This window comes from Pan paniscus, chromosome 1 (assembly GCF_029289425.2).
Source record: "Pan paniscus chromosome 1, NHGRI_mPanPan1-v2.0_pri, whole genome shotgun sequence".
Classification (NCBI taxonomy): domain Eukaryota; kingdom Metazoa; phylum Chordata; class Mammalia; order Primates; family Hominidae; genus Pan; species Pan paniscus.
The window spans coordinates 13137362-13150216 of NC_073249.2; the positions used below are offsets into that span (position 1 = coordinate 13137362).

At 43.9% G+C, this 12855-nt stretch overlaps 1 protein-coding gene across 1 annotated transcript in view; it reads left to right on the plus strand.

The window, feature by feature from the left end:
• NID1 (nidogen 1) overlaps positions 1-12855 on the plus strand; it is an 88550-nt gene that overhangs the window by 22670 nt on the left and 53025 nt on the right. The window contains exons 4-7 of the mRNA XM_003824506.7: positions 284-666; positions 4253-4402; positions 9190-9441; positions 12066-12266. Coding sequence (XP_003824554.2) covers positions 284-666; positions 4253-4402; positions 9190-9441; positions 12066-12266 — 986 coding nt within the window. The remainder of the gene's footprint in view (positions 1-283; positions 667-4252; positions 4403-9189; positions 9442-12065; positions 12267-12855) is intronic.

Below are 12855 nucleotides of genomic sequence, written 5' to 3' on the forward strand. Positions count from 1 at the left end.
AATTTTAAGTCCTGATAGTGTCCCTGGAGCACACCTCTGGAATGGCTGGGACTGAGCTTGTGCTAGTATTGTGCCCATTTGGACACAGTCTCACCAGACAGCCCTAGACTGCCTCAGCCACATGACGCCCAGACATGACGGCCAGTGCCCTTCCACTCTCCAGTCCTAGCTGCAGGTGATGGCTTGCAGACCAACACAGATCCTCAGGGCTCCCTCTGCTTGGGTGGTGGTGGCTGTTGGTGGGTTGCTGGCCTGTTTCTAAGAAGCCTGTCCTTCCTCCTAGGAGTAGTAACTCTGGGCAGCAGGGTGTCTGGGTGTTTGAGATTGGGAGTCCAGCCACCACCAATGGCGTGGTGCCTGCAGATGTGATCCTCGGAACTGAAGATGGAGCAGAGTATGATGATGAGGATGAAGATTATGACCTGGCGACCACTCGTCTGGGCCTGGAGGATGTGGGCACCACGCCCTTCTCCTACAAGGCTCTGAGAAGGGGAGGTGCTGACACATACAGTGTGCCCAGCGTCCTCTCCCCGCGCCGGGCAGCTACCGAAAGGCCCCTTGGACCTCCCACAGAGAGAACCAGGTCTTTCCAGTTGGCAGTGGAGACTTTTCACCAGCAGCAACCTCAGGTCATAGATGTGGATGAAGTTGAGGAAACAGGAGTTGGTAAGACCATTTAAGTTGCAGTTGGTAACGATCTTGGATGTGTGGGCTTCCAGACAGGCGTACTGCTGGGGAGATGTCAGTTGTGAGCATTACATGGTGGTTTGTAAAGATAAGAGCTTGGGAAAGTAGAGGCTGAACTCTCACAGCCGTGGAGCCTTGGTGTTATATGCCCAGTGGCTTCAGAGATGCTCAGTGATCTTTTGGGATTAGGACCATGGTTTTGGAGACTGTTGAGTGTGTCTTCTTTCAAGTTTCCTAGTATTCCGTTCTGTCTGTTTTAAAGAGAAAACGTCCGTTAGAATTGTTTTGAAAGTCAGATTTTCTTGTGATTTCTCAGATCAGAAATGTATTCATCCACCTGAAAAAACATTTTAGAAGTTCTTTTGGCTGTCTATGAAGCTTATCTTTGACATTTATTTCCTCTTGGTTTTGGAATTAGAATTGTTGATTATTTTTCTTCCCAGGTCCCGTCAGTTTCAGAGTTGGTTTGTGAAGATTAAAAAATATATATATATCAAAGTAGATACTCTTTTAAAAAAAAATAGGGTCGGAGGTGGTGGCTCACACCTGTAATCCCAGCACTTTGGTAGGCCGAGGCAGGTGGATCACAAGCTCAAGAGATTGAGACCATCCTGGCCAACATGGTGAAACCCCATCTCTACTAAAAATACAAAAATTAGCTGGGCGTGGTGACACACGCCTGTAGTCCTAGCTACTTGGGAGGCTGAGGCAGGAGGATTGCTTGAACCTGGGAGGCAGAGGTTGCAGTGAGCCGAGATCATGCCACTGCACTCCAGCCTGGCAACAGAGTGAGTCTCTGCCTCGAAAAGAAAAAAAAAGTTTTACAGTACATTTTCTGGTCAACTATGTTATATCAGATTTTTGCTACATTTTGAGGGAAAATAGAACTCCTGGATGCTTTCATTTGTCTTATAAAAGATGTTCTGGCCGGGCACAGTGGCTCATGCCTGTTATCCCAGCACTTTGGGAGGCCAAGGCGGGTGCATCACCTGAGGTCAGGAGTTGGAGACCAGCCTGGACAACATGGTGAAATCCTGCCTCTACTAAAAATGCAAAACATTAGCCGGGCGTGGTGGCGGGCATCTGTAATCCCAGCCAATCTGGAGGCTGAGGCCAGAGAATCGCTCAAACTTGAGAGGTGGAGGTTGCAGTGAGCCGAGATCGCTCCATTGCCCTCCAGCCTGGTTGGCAAGAGCAAGACTCTGTCTCAAGAAAAAAAAAAAAAGATGTTCCAACTAAACTGTCCTCATTATTTTTTTTTCACATTAGTTTCATACGGAATCCACTAAGACTCATATAAATGGGATAGTCCAAGCCTTTAGATAAGCTTATTGCAGCTGTCTGCTGCTTTTCTACTAAGGAATGATCATAAAACTCTTAGAGAAGTCTGGCCCATTCCACACTGTTCACTCATTTTTATTTGCCCTTACTTGTTCTGATTTATCTCACAGCAGTAGCCATACACGCTTGTTCTCACTAGTATCCCAAACTGTGGACGAGATGGGGTGCTTACTGGCTGGCGTGCTCACTTACTTCTGAGGCACGGAAATGGAGAAGCTGCCATTTGGTGGCAGGACAAGGACAGGGGCTCATGTCTTAGGGTTCTCCTACTGCACCCTGGGTTCCTGGGGTGATGCTTACATTGCTCAGCACATGCCACTCTGCCGTGGGTTTTGGAGTCATCTCCCCCAGATGTGTTGGGTGTGTTTCCTTGCATATGTTGGGTTTTGAGTTCCATCCTGTCTCCACCCTTTCTAGGTATCTCTGAAATTTTCATTTGTGAAGCCATCACATTTGAATGAGACCATATCCAGCCCAACAACTTGGGGCAGTGTATTACTTAAGACTGAAAAAAGCCTAGATTTGAACGCAGATTGTGTCTAAAACAGATGTTTTCCTGTCCCTCTACCCCAGTTATTTCCCTATGTTGAAGAGAAAGGTCAGTCTTCTGTGGCCAGTAGTGCATTCCTGGTGTTATTTGAATAGTTCACATGTACACAGGCCATAATGACCCCTGAGAGCTCTGCCCACAGCTGGAGTTTAAGTAATCAGCGGCATCACGTGTTCAGTTCAGGGCTCAAGTGTGCTCGGCTCCAAACGCTGTCTTTATAAAGCCAGAAATTCCCTTCCGAGTATGTAGGACTCATAGAGTCTACCTGGGTTTAAACTTTGCTTTTCTCTTCACTCGTAACAGTCAATTATGAATGGGATCATTATCTTCTCTGAAAGTTTACCCCTCTTGTGCTTTTGAATTTCATTCCAAATTAATTTGCTCTGGATTATTAAATATAATGAGCCAGTTCATGATTCTAATAAAACGAAGTTGGAATGTGGAAATTTAAAATAGGGAGACATTCTTTTTCTTTCTTGGGTCAAAGGCTTTTTAGCCCAGGTGTGACTAGGGCATTATTTTTGTTCAGCTTTTGAGTGTAAGTGCTTCCAAATTATTCCTCAGGGAAAAGTGTATGTTGGGGTGGGGTGGGGGATGATTTAAAATGAAAAAGAATATAAGCCAGGCACAATGGCACCCGCCTGCAGTCCCAGCTACTTGGGAGGCAGAGGAAGGAGGATAAAATATATGTACATATTTTAAGGTTGTTAAAATGGCAAATTTTATGTTATATATATTTTACCACAATAAAAAATTAAAAAAATTATATCATATAATTATATGTAGTATATACTGTATTATATATTATTATATAACATATAAATATATTTTATCTGTTATAATGTAATATAATGTAATATATTTTATTTTATATAATGTAATATAATGTAAATATATTATATAAATATTTATAATGTAAATATATATAATGTATATATAAATATATAATGTAAATATATATTATATAATATAATGTAAATATATATTATATATTTACATATATGTATATGTACATATTTACATATATAGTTACACATATATGTTATATATTTATATTTAATATATATTACATATATGTAATATATTTATGTTATATATGACCTATATAACATAGGTAATATATATTATATATGACCCATATAACATAGGTAATATATATTATATATGACCCATATAACATAGGTAATATATATTATATATGACCCATATAACATAGGTAATATATATTATATATGACCCATATAACATAGGTAATATATATTATATATGTTTTAATATATATTTTAAGAGTCCCCCCAAACATGAAGCTCATTGTTCTCACTAGTTTGGATGGACACCATCCTGAGATTGCTATTGGATAGCACTAATCTAACATTGATGCCAAGTACACTAGATTCTAGCAGTTTTCAATAATTAATAATCACCTTGTGATTTCTCAACTCCTTTTAGACCTGTTTGCCTCAGTGATGTGAGTTTCACCATGTTGCCCAGGCTCACGTAACTATTTAAGTGGCTACCTGTAGGGGATTGTAATCTTCTGTAGTGAGCCTGGTCCCTTGAATTGCCCATGCAGGTGTGAGTCCCTGCAGTGCTTGAGGGTGCCTAGATGAGACAGCCCACCGGGCTAGAGCTGCATGAAATGCTTACAGGTATGCAATTGTTTTCTCGGACCAGTTTTCAGCTATAACACGGATTCCCGCCAGACGTGTGCCAACAACAGACACCAGTGCTCGGTGCACGCAGAGTGCAGGGACTACGCCACGGGCTTCTGCTGCAGCTGTGTCGCTGGCTATACGGGCAATGGCAGGCAATGTGTTGCAGAAGGTAATTTGCTTTTCTATGTTCGTTTCATGCGGGAGAAGGAGGAGCGGGGTTTTTGTTTTGCTGCTCGTTTTCCATGTTGCTTTACCCACATCTCCGTAGGTGTGTAGAGTTTTTCTTATGGCAGCCATACATGGTCTCTCTTTCCTCATTTTTTCTCATATTCTCTACAGGCATCCCCCAGGAAGGCCCATTTTTCAAATATGGCAAAGTCTTTCTTTCCTGTGCTATTTCTCCATCTCAGGGGACAGTCACTGGGAGCCCATCTTCACAACTGCGTGGTGTGTGGCCACAAAGGCCGTAGTGTTAAAATTATGCAGCCTGGACAAAGAATTGTTTATGTCCCTCACTTTCCTTCACTTCTTTGAAATCTCTTTCATGTATTTTTTTCTTAGAGTCTCTCTAATTTTATGTTGTGTTGCTCACAGACCTATGTTTTTTTTTTCTTGAGACAGAGTCTTACTCTGTCACCCATGCTAGAGTGCAGTGGTGTGACCTTGGCTCACTGCAGCCTTCATCTCCCGGGTTCAAGTGATTCTCTTGCCTCAGCCTCCTGAGTAGCTGGAATTACAGATGTGCGCCACCACACCCAGCTAATTTTTGTATTTTTCATAGAGATGGGGTTTCTCCATGTTGGCCAGACTGGTCTCAAACTCCTGACCTCAAATAATCTGCCTGCCTCGGCCTCCCGAAATGTTGGGATTACAGGTGTGAGCCAGCGCGCCCGGCCAGACTTATCTTAATGGTTGCTAAGCCCCAGCAGGGCCACAGAAGGCTGGCTTAGACCAAAGTCTGTGGCAAGTAAAGTTTATCCCATCATCCTCTCCCTCCTGTCTCTCTTTCCTGGTACTCCTGAAGTCATAGCGTGGTTACAACTGAGCATCAGAGATGCACCATGGTTAATGCTGGGGTGCCAATTCCAAATGGATTCGGCTATGGGCCAATGTCCATTCTAAACTCTGCCCTCAAAAGGATCAACTGGTTTGGATGCTTGCAGATGGTCAGGAGAATCCTTTCTGTGCAAATCTGGGGGTCCTGGTAATGTCACTCGGTGCACCATCTGGGAGGCTGGAATTTGTCTTAATTCCAGAATTAACACAAAAATGGCAAAACCCCACCATGTTAAACGTTCCTCCCTTCAGATGCGGTCTTAGTCACTTTTCTGATGCTTCTAGCAGAATACCTGAAACTGAGTAATTTATAAAGAAAAAAAATTTATTTCTTACAGTGATGGTGGCTGAGAAGTCCAAGATCAGGGAGCCGCATTTGGTGATGGCCTTGTTTCTGGTGGGGGCTCTCTGCAGAGGTGGCACAGGAGGCTGAGCATCCTGGGTCGGGTCTCTCTTCCTCTTCCTGTAAAGCCATCAGTCCCATTCCCGTGATAACGCATTCATCTGTTAATCCATGACTGCATTAATTCATTCTTCAGGGCAGAGCCCTCGTGACCCAATCAGCTCAGAAAGGCCCCATTTCTAAATGCTATCACATTGGGGATTAAGTTTCAATATGAGTTTTGGAGGGGACATTCAAGCCATAGCAGATGCCAACAAATTGTCTCACTTGTCATGGGTCATTTTCCTTGTGTGTTTAATGTGGAACTTCAATTGCTTTGCAAAATTTGACTAAATAAAAGTCAACTGGAGGAATGGTTTCTGCTTTTCAGACCCCCTACCTGCCATAGTTACAATTAATTTCATTATCATTTCAAGTTGCTAAAAACAAAAAATCATTTCCTTCTGTGTCCCCATTAGATAAAGTGAGGTTTTAAAAAATACTACCTTCAGCAATGGAAGACAATTGAGTATGCTTTACTTATTAATTTTAGGGGATGTTATTAACTTCTAAACTGTTTTTGATTTTCTTTTAAATCCCATCACCCCAGGGGTGGTGTGCCTTTGCTTCTTTGTTTCAGGCTTGGCTTTTGTATCTTCTCCACCCCAGGAGAAGCTTCCAAAATCCACAATAAAAGCTTATTCTTAAAGAGCAAACTCTTAGCCTTTTCTACCCCAAATATCAGAGCTTGAAATGCTAAACAGTTTGTGTTTGGCAGCCAGCTCAGATATGACAAACTGTTCAGCCACATATTTTGACATTATATACACACCCTGGAATAGATTTGTGGTTTAAATATTTGTTGGATTCTTGCTACTTAAAAAAAAATGTTTCTAGCTCAAAGTTTGGTGGAAAATTTTTTGTTTGGTTTCTTAACTTGGCCTTCTTGCTTGTTTTCCTGATTGTTCTTGGGATACCTTTATGCGCTGTTGGCCAGCTAACTTCACAGTGTTCCCCGGAGTAATGACACAACATGCGTGCCGAATGACTCTGTTGGATATGTCCTGGCTGATCAGAGAACCTGTTGAGCCGTTTGGGCATATGGAACCCAACAAAAGGTCATCAGAACGCAGCTGATCCCCGGGTGCCAGCCCCTGCCTAGGGCTATTCAACAACATTCACTGAGCACTTACTACATAAAGAAAACTCCGCCGAGAACCTGTGAGGGGCTGGGTGTGAAAGTCCTGACCCTGTGATGATCATAATCTAGGAACAGAAATAAGATATGTACAATCAATAACTGAAAGTAATACCACATCAAATATAAACAATGCAATGTAACCTTTGTTTTCCCTCTTCCTTCAGTTTTTGTTTTCCTGAGATATAATTCACATACCTTTTTAAAGTATACAATTTGGTGGGTTTTAATATATTCACAAAGTTGTCCAACTATTACCTCTATCTAATTCTAGAATATTTTCATCACCCCCAAAAGAAACACCGTGTCCATTAGTAGTCACTCTTGATTTCTCAAAATGCCCCCAGCCCCTGTCAAGCCCTCACCTACTTTCTGTCTTTATAGGTGTTCCTATTCCAGACGTTTCATGTACATAGAATCGTACAATACATGACCTTTTGTGTCTGACTTCTTTCCCTTAGCATGACGATTTCAAGGTTCATGCCTGTTTTAGCCCATATCAGTATTTCATGCCTTTTTCTTTTTCTTTCTTTCTTTCTTTTTTTTTTGAGATGGAGTTTCGCTCTTATTGCCCAGGCTGGAGTGCAATGGTGCAATCTCAGCTCACTGCAACCTCTGCCTCCTGTGTTCAAGCGATTCTCCTGCTTCAGCCTCCTGAGTAGCTAGGATTATAGGTGACCGCCACCATGCCTAGCTAATTTTTTGTATTTTTAGTAGAGACGGGGTTTCACCATGTTGGCCAGGCTGGTCTCGAACTCCTGACCTCAGATGATCCACCTGCCTTGGCCTCCCAAAGTGCTGGGATTACAGACATGAGCCACCAGGCCCAGCCTCATGCCTTTTTCTAGTCAAATAATACCTTAATGAATGGAGGTACCGTATTTTGTTTATCCATTCATCAGTTAATGGACATTTGGGTTGTTTTCCTTTTGGCTCTGGTGAGTAATGCTGCTAAGAACATTTGTGTTCACATTTTTGTGTGGACATATGTGCTCCTTTCTCTTGGCTGTATACCTAGGAATTAGAATTGCTGGGCCATACAGTAACCTTCAGTGTTCTTATTTGAATACAACAAAGAGCAATTTAATTTCTTTAGTTATTTTTTTCCTGTTTGAACAATAATAAATATATGGAAGTTATAAATACTCAAAAATTATAAAAATTTATAGAATAGGAAATGAATTCACCACATTTGCCCTGAGTTAACCATTGTTAGCAGTTTTCCCCCAGGTATATGCCAACATTTATTATGAATGTAATTTTTTAAGCAAAAATGGTATCCCAGATCAATTTATTGTCAAGGTATTAAGGAGGCTTTTAAATTTGTCATAGTAGGTCTCAATTCCATTGTTCCCAATTGTCTAAATGGAACAAGCAGCACCAGACACGCCAAGCTGGTTCTGGTTCAGAGGGCATGCCTGTGTAGCCTGGGCGGTGACTCTGTACTTGTCTGTGTGGCTTGTGCTGGCTGAGGCTCCAAGACTCAGACTGGCAGTGCTAACGCTGGGTGGTGGGACTGTATATGAGCTCACAGTGTTTATTAAAGTGTGTTATAGATCAGGCAGGCAAATGTCTATACTCCCAGGGCCATTCAGGTTAGCCTTGCTGTCCCAATGAAATGAGCAATTCCGCGCTCCTTTTACTCTCTCTCTCTCTCTTTTTGAGATAGAGTCTCGCTCTGTCACCCAGGCTGGAGTGTGGTGGCACGATCTTGGCTCACTGCAACCTTAGCCTCCCGGGTTCAAGCGATTATCCCACCTCAGCCTCCTGAGTAGCTGGGACTACAGGCACCCGCCATCATGCCCAGCTAATTTTTTTATTTTTAGTAGAGACAGGGTTTCACCGTATTGGCCAGGCTGGTCTTGAACTCCTGACCTCAGGTGATCCACCTGCCTCGGCCTCCCAAAGTGCTGGGATTACAGGCATGAGCCACCATGCCCATCCTCCTTTTACTCTCAAATGTGATAAATTCTATGGTCCCCTTAGTTCTAGGTTACCCCTGATATTCTTCTTCTTCTGAAATTATATTTTTAACTCCTGCAGTTCCTCCTCAATGGCTGTCTGTGGAGACAGCTTTCATGCTATCCATTTTCAGTCACAGGAAGAGAGGCAGGGGCATTGGAATTTTGAAGGCCCGCAGCATACAGTTGTGGGTAGTCTCAGGAAGAACAGCTGCTTTTGCTTACCCAAAGCCATTGACCCCAGTGCTGTTTTGTTTCTTTGCTTTCTTCACCAATAGGTACAGGTCCTACATATTACTCGTGTTTGAAAGGCTGGCTTGGAAGTGATCTCTATATTCTTTCTTTGTTTTCTTGCTCAGGTTCCCCCCAGCGAGTCAATGGCAAGGTGAAAGGAAGGATCTTTGTGGGGAGCAGCCAGGTCCCCATTGTCTTTGAGAACACTGACCTCCACTCTTACGTAGTAATGAACCACGGGCGCTCCTACACAGCCATCAGCACCATTCCCGAGACCGTTGGATATTCTCTGCTTCCACTGGCCCCAGTTGGAGGCATCATTGGATGGATGTTTGCAGTGGAGCAGGACGGATTCAAGAATGGGTTCAGCATCACCGGTAATTTATATCCAACATTAAAATTAGTGGGTCACACGGTAGTGCCTAGGGGGAGGCCTGGGGATGGATGGAAGGAGAACTCTGAGTCTGCAGACAACTTAGAAGCATGTTGTTGCTCCTTTTTGTCTGTAGACAGGGCATCCTGTAGTTCTGTCTTGGAAATAAGATGATGAGGTAGAATGAACATGTAATATTATCATTAATATATAGCAACTGAGACTGCCTAGAATTGGGTTTTGATTGAGGAGCAATTTCGTGGTGGAGATTTAGGCGTTTCTGGCAGAACAAGTGATATCAGCTCGTAGAACCTCACAACTTCACAGTTTGCCTCATTCTATCAAGCCTGCCTCTGAATTCCAAACCAACCTGAAACTGATCTTTGATATTTCCTCAGGATTTGCTCAGAGAGAAGGAACCTGCCATTTCTAGCTAGTTAATTAAGCTGCATAAACAAAATCCTCAGAAGTCTTAGGAAGCCCAGATATCCTTGGAGTTTTTTAGAGACTGTGCCCTATTGAGGAAGGTTCAGTCTTTACTGGACGCGTGGGCAGATGGCTTGAGGGATGTTTCCTTGGTGTTGTGGTGGCCTTCCCCTTGCTCTGCCAAGACCAGCCCAACCTTTGCATGCTAGAGACCCATTCCCGAGAACAGCTGGGTTGGAGGAGTCTGTGTCCTTCATCACTGGTCACTTCCAGGACCTGGAGTTTGTTGTGCTGGGGCACAGGTACCTAGCCACTGCCTCCGACGACCTAGGCCTGCCTTCTCCCCCACTGCCTGCCAACCTGGAGCCTTACCCAAGGCTTTATTAGAGGAAACACTGCTGGAAGCAGGGTCTCCATCCAGGCTGCACGCTGGTAACCCCTCCAAAAGTTATGGCATATAAATACATAAAGCGTGGCCATCTTAAGAAAGGAGAGGCTGTCTATCAGAAAAGGAGTGAGGCCGGGCATGGTGGCTCACGCCAGTAATCCCAGCACTTTGGGAGGCCGAGGCACGCGGATCACAAGGTCGGGAGATTGAGATCATCCTGGATAACACAGTTAAACCCTGTCTCTATGAAAAATACAAAAAATTAGCCAGGTGTGGTGGTGGGCACCTGCAGTCCCAGCTACTCGGGAGGCTGAGGCAGGAGAATGGCGTGAACCCAGGAGGCGGAGGTTGCAGTGAGCCGAGATCTTGCCACTGCACTCCAGCGTGGGCGACAGAGCGAGACTCTGTATTAAAAAAAAAAAGAAAAAAGAAAAAAAAAGAAAAAAAGAAAAAAAGAAAAGGATTGAACCTGCTCAAAAGATTTGCTACTTTTTGGCCTAATGTTTTTTCTTCCTAGTCCACAGGCATATATATTCTGAGTGTTATAACCATATTGATGCTCTCATGCAAACCAGATGCCCTTTTCTTTGCAAATATCATTGAGCTGCAGTCAAACTCACAGACCCCACTCCTTCCCTGCACAGCTTTTCACAGTTTGTTTTTTTTAATATGAGTTAATTTATATTGGTGCTATTTTGTAATATACATGGACTTCAGCTGGACTGAGGGAGAGGAAGTCTTTGCAAATTCCCGACAGCAGCAAATCTGTTTACTCCAATGATCCTTCTGAATTTCTCCTGGTCCTGTGTTATCTTTGAGATACTTGCCTGGGACTTGTTTAACTATAAAGCTGAGGTTGTCAAACTTTTTCGGCAAAGGGCCAGATAGTAAATATTTAAAGCTATGCCTAATTATTTTAGGCCATATGGTCTCTGTTGCGACGGCTCAACTCTGTCATTGCAGAGTGAAAAGCAACCACAGACAATATATAAATGAATGAGCATGGCTGTGTTCCAATACAACTTTTTGACTGGGCACTGAAATTTAAATTGTATATAATTTTCACATACCATGAAATACTGTTCTTTTGATTTTTTTTTAACCATTAAAAAATGTAAAGACCTTTCTGAGCTCAAGGTTGTAGAAAAATAGGCAGCTGGCAAGATTTAGCCCTGAGGCCATAGTTTGTCAACCCCTGCTGTCACGGGGCAGGTCATTGTGGAAAAGGGAGAAGTACTTTTCCTGCCTGTCTGGGGCTGCCGCCTTGCACAGACCAAGAGGAGTTCCTAAGCCATCATGGTAGCAGGTGATCCTAGGATGGTTTCTGGTACTGGGAATGGTTTGCCACGAGCAACTCACCCATCCAACCAGGACGTAGCTATTTCAATATTCATCACCGTAACTGGCATTATGGAGCACTTGACAATTTGCAGAACATAGATTGTATCCTTTTTTTAATCATCAGGAAATGGAGGCTCACAGGAGTTAAGTAGCTTACTCAAGTTCACCCAGACAGAGCCTAGCACAGCTGGGAGTCCAACCCCTGTCCTCCGCTATTTCCAGCACAACCCTTGAGCCAACCCAACAGATGCTGGGCTGTGGCTAGGAAGCCTCTTCTCTCTTCTGCGTGTGGCTCAGTTGGGCCACAGGGATGTCTGAGCTCTGTCTTCAGTGTCACCAGTTCTATGTTCTACAGCCAAACCAAAGCACCTGCAGAAGGGTTCGCACCAACCCCACTCCACACTGTGAGCCTGGGGCGGGCAGAAGGGCGCGCTCCCCAGTCAGCAAAGTGTCAGTCTCATCTTGTTTTTCAGGGGGTGAGTTCACTCGCCAGGCTGAGGTGACCTTCGTGGGGCACCCAGGCAATCTGGTCATTAAGCAGCGGTTCAGCGGCATCGATGAGCATGGGCACCTGACCATCGACACGGAGCTGGAGGGCCGCGTGCCGCAGATTCCGTTCGGCTCCTCCGTGCACATCGAGCCCTACACGGAGCTGTACCACTACTCCACCTCAGGTGAGCCCCAGCCATGTCCCAGGGCCAGCCCCAGACTGGCCACTAGCCTCGTGCTCTTGACCCACCACGGCAGCCGTGAACTGGGGCTGTCTTTCGGATCTGGAGAGGGAAATACACCGGGCCTTACAGTCACCTTCCCCTCAATTATAGACATAGGACGCACTACTCCTTGTAGAGAATTTTGTGCAAAAAAGACAATACGCATGAGTTAGAGTTGTAAAACCTGGACATAATTATTATGACATTTAAGTGTATTTCCTTTCAGCTTTTTCTCCAGCATCTATCTATTTACATGTATATGAAATATCCCAACATATAATTTCATGATAAACTAATTTTATTATACATCTATTTGTACTTTTTTTTTTTTTTTTTTTTGAGACAGGGTTTCACTCCTGCTGCCCAGGCTGGAGTGCAGTGGTGCGATCTCAGCTCACTACAACCTCCACCTCCTGGGCTTGAGCAATCCTCCTGCCTCAGCTTCCCAAGTAGCTGGGCCTACAGGCACATGCCACCACACCTGGCTAATTTTTGTATTTTTAGTAGAGATGGGCTTTCATTATGTAGGCCAGGCTGATCTGGAACTCCT